This window comes from Felis catus, chromosome C1, assembly GCF_018350175.1.
Source record: "Felis catus isolate Fca126 chromosome C1, F.catus_Fca126_mat1.0, whole genome shotgun sequence".
Taxonomy (NCBI): Eukaryota; Metazoa; Chordata; class Mammalia; order Carnivora; family Felidae; genus Felis; species Felis catus.
The window spans coordinates 220,773,452-220,787,386 of NC_058375.1; the positions used below are offsets into that span (position 1 = coordinate 220,773,452).

The 13,935-nt window shown below is 63.8% G+C and overlaps 1 protein-coding gene and 1 long non-coding RNA gene across 2 annotated transcripts in view; one reads left to right on the top strand and one right to left on the bottom strand.

Annotated features, from left to right (window-relative positions):
* Nucleotides 1–3,199: 3,199 nt before the first annotated feature.
* On the bottom strand, nt 3,200–5,022 carry LOC123379334. The gene is made up of 2 exons (XR_006583688.1): nt 4,349–5,022; nt 3,200–4,175 (listed from the first exon to the last, which is right to left on the bottom strand). It is a non-coding gene; the product is annotated as an uncharacterized LOC123379334 (long non-coding RNA).
* Nucleotides 5,023–6,981: 1,959 nt separating this feature from the next.
* The window catches only part of CROCC2 (ciliary rootlet coiled-coil, rootletin family member 2), a 57,566-nt gene continuing 50,612 nt past the window's right edge, over nt 6,982–13,935 (top strand). Inside the window, 4 exon segments of the mRNA XM_045033712.1 lie at nt 6,982–7,539; nt 8,540–8,688; nt 10,812–10,918; nt 12,258–12,484. Coding sequence (XP_044889647.1) covers nt 7,233–7,539; nt 8,540–8,688; nt 10,812–10,918; nt 12,258–12,484 — 790 coding nt within the window. The 5' untranslated portion in view covers nt 6,982–7,232.

Here is a 13,935-nt window from a genome sequence, read left to right on the forward strand (position 1 = left end):
GGTCACGGGTTTGCACGTGGTCAGCCTCAGTGGAGACCGCCGAATGACTCCAAAGAGGTCGCACCAATTTATAATGTGGAACGTGGGAGGGGCTGGTCGCCACACGTCCTTGCCCACGCCCGGCACTCTTGTCATTTTCCTGTTTAGCTGTTACGGTGAAGGTACAGCGCCACCGCGTTGTGCCGTTACTCATCGTTTACCCGGTAACTAGTGAAGCTAAGTGCATCTCTGTGTATCTGGGGACCCCCTCGATAGCTTCTTTTGTGAGGTGTGTGCTCTAAAAGCTTGCCCATTTTTCCGTTGAGGTACCCTCTCCTTAAGTTATTATTAAGAAAACCTTTTAATTATTAAAGAGATAATTATCATTAAAATAATTAGTATTAAAATAATTTCATTATTATTAATCATTGAGAAAGAGCGAGCACGAGAAGGGGGGAGGGGGGCGGAGGGAGGGAGAGAGGGAATATTAAGCAGGCTGCACACTCAGCATGGACCCCAAGGTAGGGCTCGATCCCACGACCCCGGGATCGTGACCTGAGCCCAAACGAAGAGCCGGACTTTTAACCGACTGAGCCACCCAGGTGCCCCGCTTTTAATTGTTGATGGGAATTTGCTTGTGTAATCCGAAAATGAGTCTCTCTGGAATACATTCAGCGCAAATATCTCCTTTTCACTCTTGTAATGGCATCTTCTAATGAGCAGATCATAATTTCGATACAGCACAATTTACCAATATTTTCTCTTCCGTGTTAGTGCTTCTTGTGTGCTGTTTAAGAAACACACTTTGCCTCCTCCAAAGTCACAAAGATGTCCTTCTAGGCTTTCTTTTCAAAGCTTTTTTCTTATACCTTCAGACTGAAACCTTCAATCGATCTTTGGAACCGATCTTTGCGTACGGTGTGAGCTGGAGATCGGTGCACGTTTCCTTCCACGTGAACACCCGGGGGCCCCCCCACCCCCATTATTGAAAAGCCCACCATCTCCCCCTGCACAGCCTGCGTCACCTTCGTCGCGAACGAGCTGTGGGTGCGTGTCCGTGCGTGTGTCCGTGCGTGTGCGTGGATGTATGGACACGCTTTCAGAGTTCATGACCTCTTCCACCGGTCAGTTTGTCCTTATTCCAGCACCACACTGTCAGAGTCACCGTGGGTTTGTCACGTGTCCTCGTTCCGGGGGCACATACCCTCTCTCTAGTTTCGTTCTCCCCGGCTGCTTTCATACTTCTGAGTCTTCATTTCCAAGTGGAGTTTAGAATCAGTGTGTCAGTTTCTACACGATGAAAACTCTGCTGGGACTGGGCTGGGATTCCACTGAACCTACACATTAATTGGAGGAGAACTGACCTCTTTACAATCTTGAGGCTTCCAGTAAATGAACACCACCCATCTCTTCGTTTAAGTTTTCTTTCTCTTTCTTCTTTTAATTTTTTTTAACGTTTACTTATTTTTTGAGAGACAGAGACAGAGCATGAGCTGGGGAGGGGACAGAGAGAGAGGGGGAGTCACAGATTCCCAAGCAGGCTCCAGGCTCCGAGCTGTCAGCACAGAGCCCGACGCGGGGCTTGAACTCATGAACCACAAGATCATGACCTGAGCCGAAGTCGGATGCTTAACCGACTGAGCCACCCAGGCGCCCCTAAGTTTTCTTTTCCAATTTTGCTCAGTGTAGTTCTCGATGAAAAGGTCTCGCACACGTTTCGTTATTACGTTTACCTGTAGATATCCGACGTGCCGGGATGCTACTGTCGCTGTGTATATGGGAACAGCAGGAGAGGCCCTGTGTCCAAGGCTCCTCAGATCTCCAGCCCACAAAGCCACAAAGAACTCTGTCAGCTCCTCTTCCCCCTGAGACAGCCCTGCCCCCAGCCCAGGAGGACCACAGCCCACCCCCAGGGCTCTCACCTCCCCCCAACCTCAGCCCACCTCCCTGACCTCCCTGGTTGCTTGCCTCACCCACTGATGCCCCACTGTGGCCAGTTGCCACAAAGAGGGAGTGCTGGCTCGCGTCACCCCTGCGTCCTTCCCGGAAGGGCAAACTCCGCACCCCTGGATTTTAACTTGTTGAAGATAGTTTCTCCACCCACAGGCTTTGTGGGGCCCCGAGACCCCCCCGGGGCACGGGAAACACTTGTGGCAGAATCTCCCCCATCAAAGAGCGGAGGGGGCGCGGTGGAGGGAAGGTGCTGTCGGGAGGTCCAGGAAGCGAGGTGGGCACAGCGTTGGAGTCAGGCCACAGTCTCTGAGCAGAGGGAGGGCAGTGTGGTGTCCTAGTTCTGGTGCCGGCTCAGTGTCCTCATCTGTATAATGCGGTGAGACAGACGGTCTCTGGGGCTCCCCAGAACCTGAGAGGGCCCACCCACAGGTCAGGAGCTGGGATGGTTCCAGAGCACCATGGTGTGGCAAGGCCAGTCACTAACCAGGAGCCGAGCCCTGTGCTGTCCCCAAGCAGACCAGGGACAGCGGCACCGGCCCATCTCCAGATCGTCCATCCGTTCGCCCTGACACAGCCAAGGCCACAGCAGTCCTGGTCAGATCAGCCAGCCGGGCCAGTCAGATGGGCCACAGGTCCTCATTCAGAAACACCGCTTTCCCCACCGCCACCCTAGGGGCCAGGGGGACTGTGGCTCCCCATCCCTCAAGGGGGCATTCAAGGCCTTTGTGGCTTCCTCTCCTGCCTTGTTCCCCAGCCCCTCACAGACTCTGAGAAGCCACCCCACTGCCTCTGCCTGCACCCTTCCCTCCGCCAGGACACCTGACCCGAGCTCCCTCTGGCTGTTGGACTCTTACTTATTCCCCAAGGTCCAGCTCACCTGCCACCTCCTCCAGAAGTCGGTGTGGGCACGGGGGGCACAGGAACCATAACACCAACAGGCTCCTTGCCCTTCCCAGAGCTCTTTGATATGAGTCATTTTGTCCTTAGTGATTCATACCTGGGGCTGGGCTTTCAGTCATTCCTGTACTGCCCTGTGTCTGGTTGATGCGAAGCATTGATCGCACTGGGGGCTCGGGGGGGGGGCACGGAGAGGAATGATAGGTCCTGCCCCTCACTCCCAAATGCCTCGTTCAATGCCTGGCCTGGATCTCCCACTTACTATGAGTTGAGGACCAAAGTGCCAGCCATAGGAAGCATGCCCCTGCTCTGGGGTGACACCCGGGGCCCTAGAGGGCTCAGACGCACAGACATCTGAACCGAGCGGGGCTAAGACACAGCACGTCAGGGGCCAGGTGTTAGCCCAGACACAGAGAAGCTCTTTTTCCTACGGAAATGGAGCCTGGCAGGCCAGCGCCCTGGCCAGGGCTCCCCCCGCAGCAGGCCAAGCCACGGAAACATGGCAAGCAGACGTCCGGTGGCTGGACTTGGCTGCAGGCTCTGTCCTCAGACGTGTTCTTCAAGCTGTGCCCGCTCCTGGCGAGGGCCAGCGCCCGCCACCTACGGATGCGGGAAGGCCTGTGGGAGTGCCCGGTGCGGAGAGGCTTGGGGCCGCGCGGGCGTTGGGAAGGTGCTGGGACCCACGGGCTCAGGGCCTGAGCGTGAATGACCTTGAGTGGGCCCCCAGCTTCCTCACGTGGTGGAGGCGAGACGCTGGCCTCTCAGGGCACGGTCAGGGGCGCACCCACGTCTGCTGGGAAATCCTCAGGGGTGACCGCCCAGCCCCGCCTCACTGGTGCGGGCTCACCGCTGTCACTTACCTCTCCGCGGGTGGGCGCCCGGCCCTGCACCCTTCCCCTCCCCTGCAGCCCAGCCTCCTGCAGAGCCCCCGGCGGCCACACGGCGGCACTGCGGGAGCTCGGCCGCCAGACCCCCGGGGCCGGCCAGTCCACTGCGCACAGGGGCCCGGCCGGCTCCTGGGCTCCAGCTGGTCACTCGGCCTGCTCCTGCCCCGGGAGGCTGCGGCCTGAGACCCGGTTGAGTTGGGAGCTTCCACCGGACGCTGTCTCTCCCAGGGTGACGTTAATCCGCGTTTCTGATGCCACCGGGCTCGTTGAACCCACCCTGGTCCATCCGAGGGTCTCCCTGACTTGGGTCTGGGGGAGCCTCACCTTCTTCCATCTAGAAGACGCCGGGTTCCTCTTGCGAATCCTTCCTTGTCTCCCCCTGGGTGACAGGCCGTCTGTCTGCCCATGCCCCCTAGCAGCCTGGACGTTCAGAGGGAGCCACTCGGGGACTTTCTGATGCTGGTCACCGGCAAGAGGAAGTGATGAAATTGCTGTGTGATTTCCATTTCTGACCTACAACACCCTTTGCCCTCCCCAGCCTCCTCCTGACCCACAGACTCCACACCCCACCCTCACAGAACTGTAGCCCCCCGGGGCTCTGGGATGCCCCCTCCCATTTCCCAGATGAGGACCTGAGGCCGTTGACGCCCAGGGTCACGCGGTGCACCGGCTGTGGGGGAACAGGGACCCATTCTCCTAACGGGGAGTCCTGCTCTGATCCAGGGGTGGGGGTAGACAGGTGAGCCCACGGTTCCCCCGTCCACACAGCCACAACGGGGAGGGTGACAGTGATGAAGCGGTGACTGCCCCCCTTAGGGCCGAGATCTGCTCCCACGGGCGGTGCCACGCAGGGGCTGTGACCTTGCAGCGGCCCTTAGCCAAGGCTGAGCAGAGCAGGGCACTGGGGGCAGGAGGAAAGGACACGGCTGGGTTCAACTACGAGTCTGAGGTCTTCTGTTAACCAGTGTCCAGCCCTCTGACGGGCTGAGAGTCCCGGGGCGGGAGGCAGGCTTCTGGAAGTCTCCCTGTGCACTGGCCGGACACGCGGACGTCCGCCCCCACCCCCACCCCAGGGCCCTGCCACAAATGGCCGGCCAGGAAGGAGGGCCCCTCCGGCCCCGCAGAGGAGGCCACCCGCGGGGACCTGCAGGGCCGCAGGTGGCGGCCAGGGGCTGCAGACAGGAAGGTCTTGCGGCGGGAAGGGAGGACCTCTCCGGGCCAGACTCAGGCCGGCCGGGACCGGGCAGCGGGCGCCGGCGTCCAGCCCGCGCGTCCCGAGGCCCCGAGAAGCACCCGGGCTGGAGACCAGGCCTCTCCTCCCGGCCCCGCCCCCTCCCCTTCCCCTCCCCCTGCCGCGCCCGCCCCCTCCCTGCCTCCTCCCCTTCCCTTCCCCCTGCCGGGCCTGCCCCTTTCCCTCCCTAGGTTTCCACGGGGGCGGGGCGGGGCGGGGCTGCCCCCCCCCACCCCACGGCCCCTCCCCTCCACGCGCCCCCCGCCGCGCCCCCTCCGCTCCAGCTGGGCCTCGGCCCATCGCCGGCACCCGGCCACAGCTGGAACCCATTACGCCCCCAGCGCCTCTCGGGACGTCTCGGCTAATAAGTGACCCTCTGTGAATGTTAGGAATGAGTCAAGTTTATGCCTCGCTGCTGCCTTCCCGTTAGCGGGTGGCGCCTCGGATGCCCGAGGGAGCGGGGGAGGGCGGGGGAGGGCGAAGGGGCAGAGTCGTTCCTGGCCTCGGAGGGAGAGCTTCCTGGAGTTCATGCTCCCTGCAGCCGAGGGGGAGGGGGGGGCCGGGGGCGGGTCTCGCTACCCCGCTGAGCCTCAGTTTCCCCGCGTGCAAATAAAGGCTTCAGGGCAGACAACGGCTGAGCCCTTTCGGCCGGCCGCCTTTCCTCCCAGGAGGACAGGAGGGGCCGTTGATGGTCTTGGCACCCTTTCCTTGCTTGGCCCGGAACGGGAAGCAGGCACATCGTCCCCTGCCCCCAAGGCGGGCTTCTCACCTCCCACCCAGAGCAATACTGGAGGGGGTCATCTGGGGGCAATGGTGGGTAAGGGGGCCTCCCCCAAGACCCCCCAGCTGACTCAGATTCAAGCACCCCTGAGAAGTAAGGCTCCAGCCTGAAGAAGGGCTGGGCCCCGGGTGAACCAGAAGTGGGGCCCTCACTCCAGCCAGAGGGCATGGAGGTCAGTCCCCGGCATTTGCTCGGTGGCTGCCCAGCAACTGGGCTGCTGTTGGGGATCAGAGCGGGGACTTACCAGGTGTCACTCCGGAGCCCGGGTCTTGGGGGGACTCTTGGCGACCTGGTCTTGATTGAAGAGGCCTCGTGTCTGGGGAGGATTTGAGGTCGTGTGTGCAGAAGAGACCAGACTCTGATCTCAGGAAGAAGCAACGTGGGGGTTGTGGGGGGGAATGTACCAGGGCAGCGGGCTGGGCAGGGCAGGGGTGCACCCAGGAAGCCCTCCAGCCGGGCCCTGAGGTTCAGAGCCGGGTAGACAAGTCTGAACCTGCAGAAGGTCTTCAGGGGGAGCTGGGGGGAGCTCAGAGGAGGGAGGGGACAGGCGGAAGGAGGCTGCTTGGTGGGCATTCACCAGGACCCCGGGCTGGGAGGGAGAGCTGGGGAGTCATGGGGCCAGGAGCAGGGGTCCTGGGAAGCTGGAGGAAGGATGAGTCTGGGCACACGGTGATGAGTTCGAGAGGCCTGGGAATGGGGCAGGGAGTGATAGGAGGACCTGGTTGGCAGCCCCGGAGAGTCGTGGGGGGCAGACATCTGTCTCCAGAACTCCTGGGAAGCATCCGGTGACCTTGTCACATCAAGGCCTCTCAGTCCACAGTGAAGTGCTGTTTCACAGGCCCCTGAACATCCTTCCCATGGGCGGTGCCACAATTAGACATGGCAAGAAGGGCACCCCCAGGCTCCCCCCCAGCTCTGCCCACCTCACGATGCAACGAATCCCCAGGGCCGAGGCAGTGTGCCAGCTCAGAGCCCAAGACCTCCCGACACCAGCCTCTGGGCATCCAGGACCCTGGGATTTCCTGCCCACTGCCAGGCCTCTTCAGACCTCTCCCACGGCAGTCAGTGGCTCTGGACCGGCCAGGGGGGAAGGCCGTCCTCACTACCCTCCCACAGCCCACCCTGCCCTCTCCCAGGGCCCACCCGCGCCCTTTCCGGTGGGCAGGGTGAAGCCCCAGGCAGCTGGCCATGCCCTAAAGGGAGGCGGGCAGGTGGTCTCAGGTCCTTACCAGTCCTCCCAGCAACCCAGGTGGAGACTGTATGGGCAGCTGGATGGGTCGTTGTGTCCCGTGGGCCAGAGCAAGGGCGCCTGCCTGCCAGCGCCCTGCAGAGGCCCACTGGGGACACCCAGCCCTGCCCTCACAGAGGGGGAGCAGGGCCAGAGGGCAGTGCACAGTGGCCACCGAGGCCAGGTGCTGTCCTGGTCACCGGTGCTCAGGGCACTACCAGGACAGGCAGGTGCCCTCCCACCTTACAGGTAGAGAAACCAGGGCGTGTGCTCTGGATGACAGCCTCACCCAGGCCTCTCCGGGGCACTTTGCTGCCGCCCTGGGGGAGCTCTGCGGTAGCCCCCACTAACTCCGCTGGGCGCGTGGGGCTATTTGGCGGCTGTCCAGGAAACTGCCAGCCCCCGGTGTCTCTCTGGACGGCTGTTTTTCAGAGGCTGGAGGACACCGTCTTGAGTCCCATGGCCAGCAGAGAAGACCGGGCACTGACCGTGCGTGGGGAAGGCTGGCCGGCTTTGCCCACCCCTGTGCCCGCCCGAATCCGTGAGATCGTAGCTGGCAGCCTGAGGGACGAACCACACCAAGGTGACGGGAGGTGGTAGGGGTGACGGTGGGGGTGGGGGTGGGCACCGGGGGAGCCACAGAGCCCTGAGCTGGAGGCTGGCTCGGTGTACCGAGCCCCCGCTCAGCTGGCCCCTCCCGGCCTGTCATCATCTTGCAGTGCGATGGGGCACAGAGCCACACCCTCCCACGGGGTCAGCCACGGGGGTCGTGTGTCCCCGCCCACCGTGTGTTTTACGGCCAGCCCGCAAGGACTGTCCGGTGCTACATTTGTGTTGGTGGCACATTCGCGACCGCCAGTCTGGACTTTGTCCGTATTTGTTCTTCATTAGATGAGTGAAAATCCTGAAGGCTGACACTCAGGAGGCGCAGGTGCTGAGCAGCCCCGCCCCCGACCTCTGCTCACCCAGCCCGAGGGCCCCCTAGGGCCAGCGCTGTGCAGGAACTGGCTCCAGGCTGGGTCCCCGTGTCACGGCCGCCCAACTGGCCAGGCCACTCGGCCCTAGCTAGTGCTTGTGACCCCCTCATGTGTGGGTCCCAAGACCCCTCGCCATAGCGAGGGTCTGTCCCGCCCCCCGAGGGAACCAGTGGTTCACCGGGTATATGTTAAGGAAAAGGGAACTCCACGGTGCACTTAGAAAAGCAACTTCCTACTCGGATGAGATCCGGTTACCCCAGATCAGCAGTTCTCACTGCTTCACAGGGCGTGGGGGGACCCGCTGTGCAGGCCTCGCCCACACCCTCGCTGTAATTGGTTTGGGGCTGTACTGGAGTCAAAGGTAGGAGGTCAGTAGCACGCCCACCAACAGGAGAGGGAGGGAGGCCTCGAGCATGAAGTCCACGTCCCCCACACCGGGGTCTCCCGGGTCAGAACTGGGACCCCTGCTGGAAGATGGGGGCAGGCCAGCAGTGAGAGCCCAGTGGCCGGCTCACAGCCCCACCGTGGAGACAGTGCGCCATGGCTGAGCAGGTGGGGGGCCCCGGTCCGGCCCCCCTGGCTGACCCTGGGGCCGCACCTGCGCAGGGCTGCAGCAGCCGCCGGCCGTGTCAGCAGGGGTGCAGGAGGAGAACGAGCGTCTGCAGGAGGAGCTGTCCAGGCTGGGGGAGCTGCTGGCCCAGGCAGACGCAGAGCAGGACGAACTGGCCGGCAGGTACCACGCGGTCAGTGCGCGGGTAAGTGCGTGGCAGACGGAGGTGGCAGACTGGCCTGTGGTGAGGCGGTCACCTGTTGGGACTGGCGGCCAGACTGGTGGGACACAGTCTCGGGACACAGAAGGACAGTTCGTCGGCCGTGGACACAAACGGCTGACGGGAAACCAGGCTGGAGGCGGGAGGGCGAGAATAGGAGGGGCGTCCAGGCCCCGCTGCCCCCGAAAGTCCCCCCTAGATCTCACAGCCCGGCTGAGGACATTGACTCGTGCCCTGGCCACCTGGGAGATTTGTGGGGGCAGCCTGGTCAGTCCTGAGCCCTCAGCCCCGGCACCTCACCTTTGGGGTCTGCTGACGAATTGGCCCCAACACTCAGACAGAGCTTCTAGAGAATTGGCTCGCCCCCCGCCCCACCTCTACCTTTTCCTGACAGCCGAGGCCAGCAGAGACCTCAGAGGACACCTGTGACCCCCTGGGTCCTCCACCTTGGTCCCCTGGGCATCCACAATGCCTTTGGCCACAGCAAGAGACCATTTGGTTATAAGGTGTGGAGGTGGGGAGGGCCCCCTGTTGTGTGGATGGGGAAACCGTGGCGGCTAGGTGAAGAAACTTGCCAGGCCAGACCCTCCTTCCGGGGTCTGCGGCTTCTGAGGCAGGACTGGGCTGGGGATGCTCCGTGTGGGGTGCTCAGAGCCCCTGGCATGTCTGGCTCGACCCCCACCCCTGCAGTTTTCAGAGTCCTCCTTGCCCTACGCGGCGGGATAGATGACCCCACTTTCCAGATGTGGAAACTGAGGCTCAGAGCAGGCCAGAGTTGCCCAGGGCCGTGCTGCCAGTGTTGGAGCTGAGACCTGAACCAGGGTCCCGCCCTTTCTCCAGCACGACCAGTGACCGGTGCCAACTGCCCAAGGGCCCCGGGCTGGCCTCGTGTCCTCCGGGATGCCCGGGGCTACCAGAAATAGGCAGCATCCGCAGCCCCCGGACTGAACACCTGCTCGCACTGCTGCCCCCACCCCTAGCGAGGCCCTCAGGGCAGGACCACGAGGGCCCCCCTCGCCCCCCGTCGGGGCCAGGAGTACATCAGTGAGCTCGCCTGCCCTCCCTGGCGGTCTGTGGCCTCGGCCCAGTCGTGGGGGTGGGGGGCCTTCCTAGCACAGGGTGGGGAGATGTTGGGAACCAGTGGTGGGAATAGAAGCCAGAAATCCTGCGGACAGATTAGTAAGCCTCATGAGTCAGAACTGAACTCCCAGACCCCGCAGCTCGGCGGACATGTCAGGCTCCCGCGGGCATCTCAGCCTCCCCTTGGGCAGGCGCCAGCAGGGGCCAGGCCCTCCTCCGCGTTACCCCCAAGCAGATGGCGGGGTGGGGTGGGGGTCAGGGGGGAGGTGGGACTGCTTGGTGGGCATCTCCATCCCAGCTGGCATCCCCACAGCCCCTGCCCCGGCCTCTTGGCTCCGCTGGGCTCTCCGGCCCGCCCTCCCTCGTCCTACTGGTGGCCTCCAGGCTCTCCCGGCCTTCCCGTAGCTCGGCCCCCCACCAGCCTGCCTGCTCGACCCGACGGCCCCTCCCCGGACACCCCCAGTGTGCTCCGGGTCAGCACGTCTAGGGGCAGTCCCCAGCACCTCCTGTTCCCCTTGGAGCTCTAGGGTCCCCGTGTGCTCAGGCTCCAGCAGGGAGCCAAGAAGGATGCAGACTCTGGGCAGGCCTGGTCCAGCTTAGAGGACTCCCCTCCCCACCAGGCCGCTCAGGGTGGGCGTGGTCCCTGCCACGTGCCGGAGGAGGCACTGGGAACACATTCCAGCACAGGCGGTGGGCACGGCTGGAGGGGCGGGACCCCACACGCACTCTCTCTTAGGGGGGCGACCCCAGGCCTGCTCTGCAATTCAGCCATGCCGCCTGCCCTTTATGAACCGGGCCCCGAGGCCCCCTCCTCAGCCAGCCACGGGCCCTGGGCACGTGGTCAGGGTGTGAACGCCTGCCCGTGGGACCCACTGTGGGGGTGGGGGGGCCTGAGCTTCAGCAGACCCAGCCGTACCTGGACCCCAACCCCGCTGGGGCCTGAGGGGAGCCCTCTCTGCCACCTGTGGGAGGGTTCGGTGCCACAGCCGCCCTGCCTGCTGGCGAGGTGGGTCACGATCACCCTCCAGCTACAGGCCCGTCTAGAAACTACCGAGGCTCGGCTGCGGAGGTCGGAGCTGGAGCATAGCGCGGACCTGGAGGAGGCCCTGGGCCGTTTGGAGGCCGCTGAGCAGAGGTGAGCTGGGTGGATGCGGCAGTCGGGGCCACAGGGAACTCGGCCATCACCCCAGAGGCGGCAGACCCCGCTGTGCCTTGGGGCTGTTGGCCAGTCTCTTCCCAGAGTGACTCCAGGTCAAATTTGCCCGTGGGAGTTGGCCACAGGCTTGGGTGGACAGGGCAGGGTGGGCAGAGGACCAGCCTGCCGTGGCCCCCCGGGTCTGAGGGTCCCCCGGCCCTGCTCCCCCACGTCTGCCTCCTCTCGGCCCCGCCGCCTGCCGAGGCTGCCACTCTGGCCAGTACTGCTGACGGGTCCCCTGAGCTGACTGTGGCCCGTGGTTGGCACAGCCAGTCCTGGGGTCCCTGGGGTGCTGCCCTCAACCCCACCCTTCTTCACACTCTGGCCCTGACTCCCAGGCCCCTTAGGTGCCAAGCCACTCTGACGTCATGGTCAGGGGCTCTTCCGTTCATTGTTGGCAAGCATGGGTCATGGCCCGGCGCCCCCAGGGGTAACCTCAGCCCTCCAGAGGTGGCCCCCGAGCCCCCAGGCTCCAGGACACCATCCCTGGAAAGGGAGAACATGTCTCCACACTGCAGGGAGGGCAGCCAGCGGGGCTGAGCCCCTGAGCACGGCTGCGTCTCCAGACCTGGGGGAGGTTAGGACATGTGTGGACTACTTCCCGTTACTTGCTTTGTCCTCGGGGACTCTGGAAAAAAGAAGGAAAGTGCTGGGAAGCATTTGGAAAACCAGTTTTCCAAAAACAGCGGCGGGGGCGGAGGTGGGAGGTAATAACCCAGGAGGAGGGTGATGCCTGAGTTGCAAAGAGGAACAGAGAAGGTCTTTTCTGTGGCCCCGAAGCCTGGCGGGGAGGGCTGGCTCTGGGATCCTGGCTCCACCCAGCTCGGCTGCTTTCGGTGGAGAAAGGCCTCCACGGTAACAGGGGGGCTGCCGCCTTCAGGGGATGGGGGGGCGTGCCTGACTCCCCCTCTGCATTGCCCTGCCCCTTCCCCCCAGGCCCGTCCCTCAACTCCCAGCGCCGCCCCTCTGAGCAGTCTGTCTGAGGGCTCCCCTCGGCACGAGGGACGGAGACGGCCGAGGTGGTACGGTTGTGGACGTGGCCAGGAGAGTCCGTGTTGCGGGGGAGGGAGAGCAGGCATCCCAGAGAAGGAGGAGGGGGCCAGGGTGGCACTCAGAAATTGGCCCCAGTTGGGGGAGCCATCGGGGACTCGCTGCAGGTGGCCAGTGCTGCTTGGGAGCGGTTGCGGCCTTCGGGCCTGAGCCGGGTCGGCTGGGTCTCAGGGAGCCTTTCTAGAAGCCCCGGGCCGTGGCCGAGCTGCTGTGGTGTCTGCCCGTCCAGGAGCACGGGGCTCTCCCAGGTGAACACCCTTCTGCGGGAACAGCTGGGGCACATGAAGAAGGCCAACGACAGGCTGGCCGAGGAGCTGGCCAGGACGACGGACGGCGTACTCCATCTTCGGGGCCAGCTGGAGCTGACGGAGGCACGGCGCCGGGCAGAGACACAGGTGCTTTGCCCGCTCCTGCCCGTCGGCAGGGGACACCTGATCGGGTGCTTTGGCTGGCGGTAGGGGGCAGGCAGTGGGGACCAGGACAGGGTGAATTGGCTCCCACTGCGGTTCCCCTCCCCCCCCCCGGGGGCAAGGCCGCTGACCTCCTGCCGCACCATGTTCGGCCTTCGGCTGGGCCCCTGCAGTCTACTTTGTGGGGGACGCTAGGGTAAGGAGACCCTTCCTTGAGAACAGTCGAGCAGGACCCCAAGAACAGACTTGGAAAGTAGAACAAGGTCACAGGGCCACGTCCCGCCCCGTTTTTGAGAGAGGTGGTCTCCGTGGGCCCGACTCCTTACCGCGTCCTGACTGCAAGGGCGGGGGCCACACCATTGCTCCCAGCCCGTGGCCAGGGCCAGCAGGGCCCCCTGCTTTGACCTTGCCCCCTGTCAGTTTTCTGAATCCCTAAGTCCTTCCGGGGGCTCAGGGCACAGTGCTCCAGGCACGGCCTCAGCCGGTGGTCACCAATGGCAAGACCCCTGGCGGGAGCCGGGCAGATGCCTGACACAGATGATGCCCCTCCCCCAGGTCTCCCCACAATAGGCTGGTGAGCACCGAGTGAAAAGAGGCCTTCATGCGCTGATGTGTCACCGGACCCGGGCCCTGGAAAGGGGCATGGCCGGGGGCAAGGCAGGCCTCTGTAGCTGCAGCCATCCCTGAAGGGGCGCAGGTGTCCCCACGGCCTTCCGCCTGTCCTCCGCAGGCACCACGGGCAGGACTCCTCCCAGACGCTGCCTGGAAAACGGCCTCCTCCAGGGAAAGGAGGCCGAGATGGGCCCTGTGGGCCTGGGCCTCAGGCCGAGCCTGCAGAGACATCCCTCCGCAAGTCCCCCGGTCACTGAACCTCCCACCAGGGAGCAGGTGGGGGGCCCCTGTGCCCAGCCCTCTGTGGCTGCTGTTGCCATCAGAGGCCGGGGGTGCCCCCTGCCGCACGGAAGGGGAGGGCGCCAGGCAGGCCGCCCCAGGCGTAACCGAGGGTGTGTGCCACTCAGAGGGCCGTGTCCATCGTCCCATCACAGAGGAGGAGCTGATGGCAGGACCCCCCCCCCCGCCCCCGTGATTCAGGGGGCGTGTTCGAGGCAGCCCCTCCTCTTCTCACTGCGGGCTTGTGACCCCTGAGTGGAAACAAGGCCCCTGGATGCCGGGTCTCAAGTTGGGTTTGTCGAGGGTCTTTATCTCCCCCTCCTCCTCGTCCTTGAAAGGACGTCCGCTGGTCCGCGGGTGTTTTCTCCCAGTGCTTTAAAGACCCTTTGTCTCTGTCGCCGCCGCCCAGCGCTCAGCTCCAGGCGCCTGTGACTCGGTTGGACTCCTCGCACAGGCGATCTGTCCTCTCCCCTGGCTGCTGGAAGATCCCGCTCTGACTTTGCTGTTCTGCAGTTTTTACTAGCGTGTGTCTATGTGCAGCTTGCTTTTTGTTTATCCTGCCTCGGATTCACCAGGGTTCTGTGTCTTCTGTTATTTTTGGAAAGT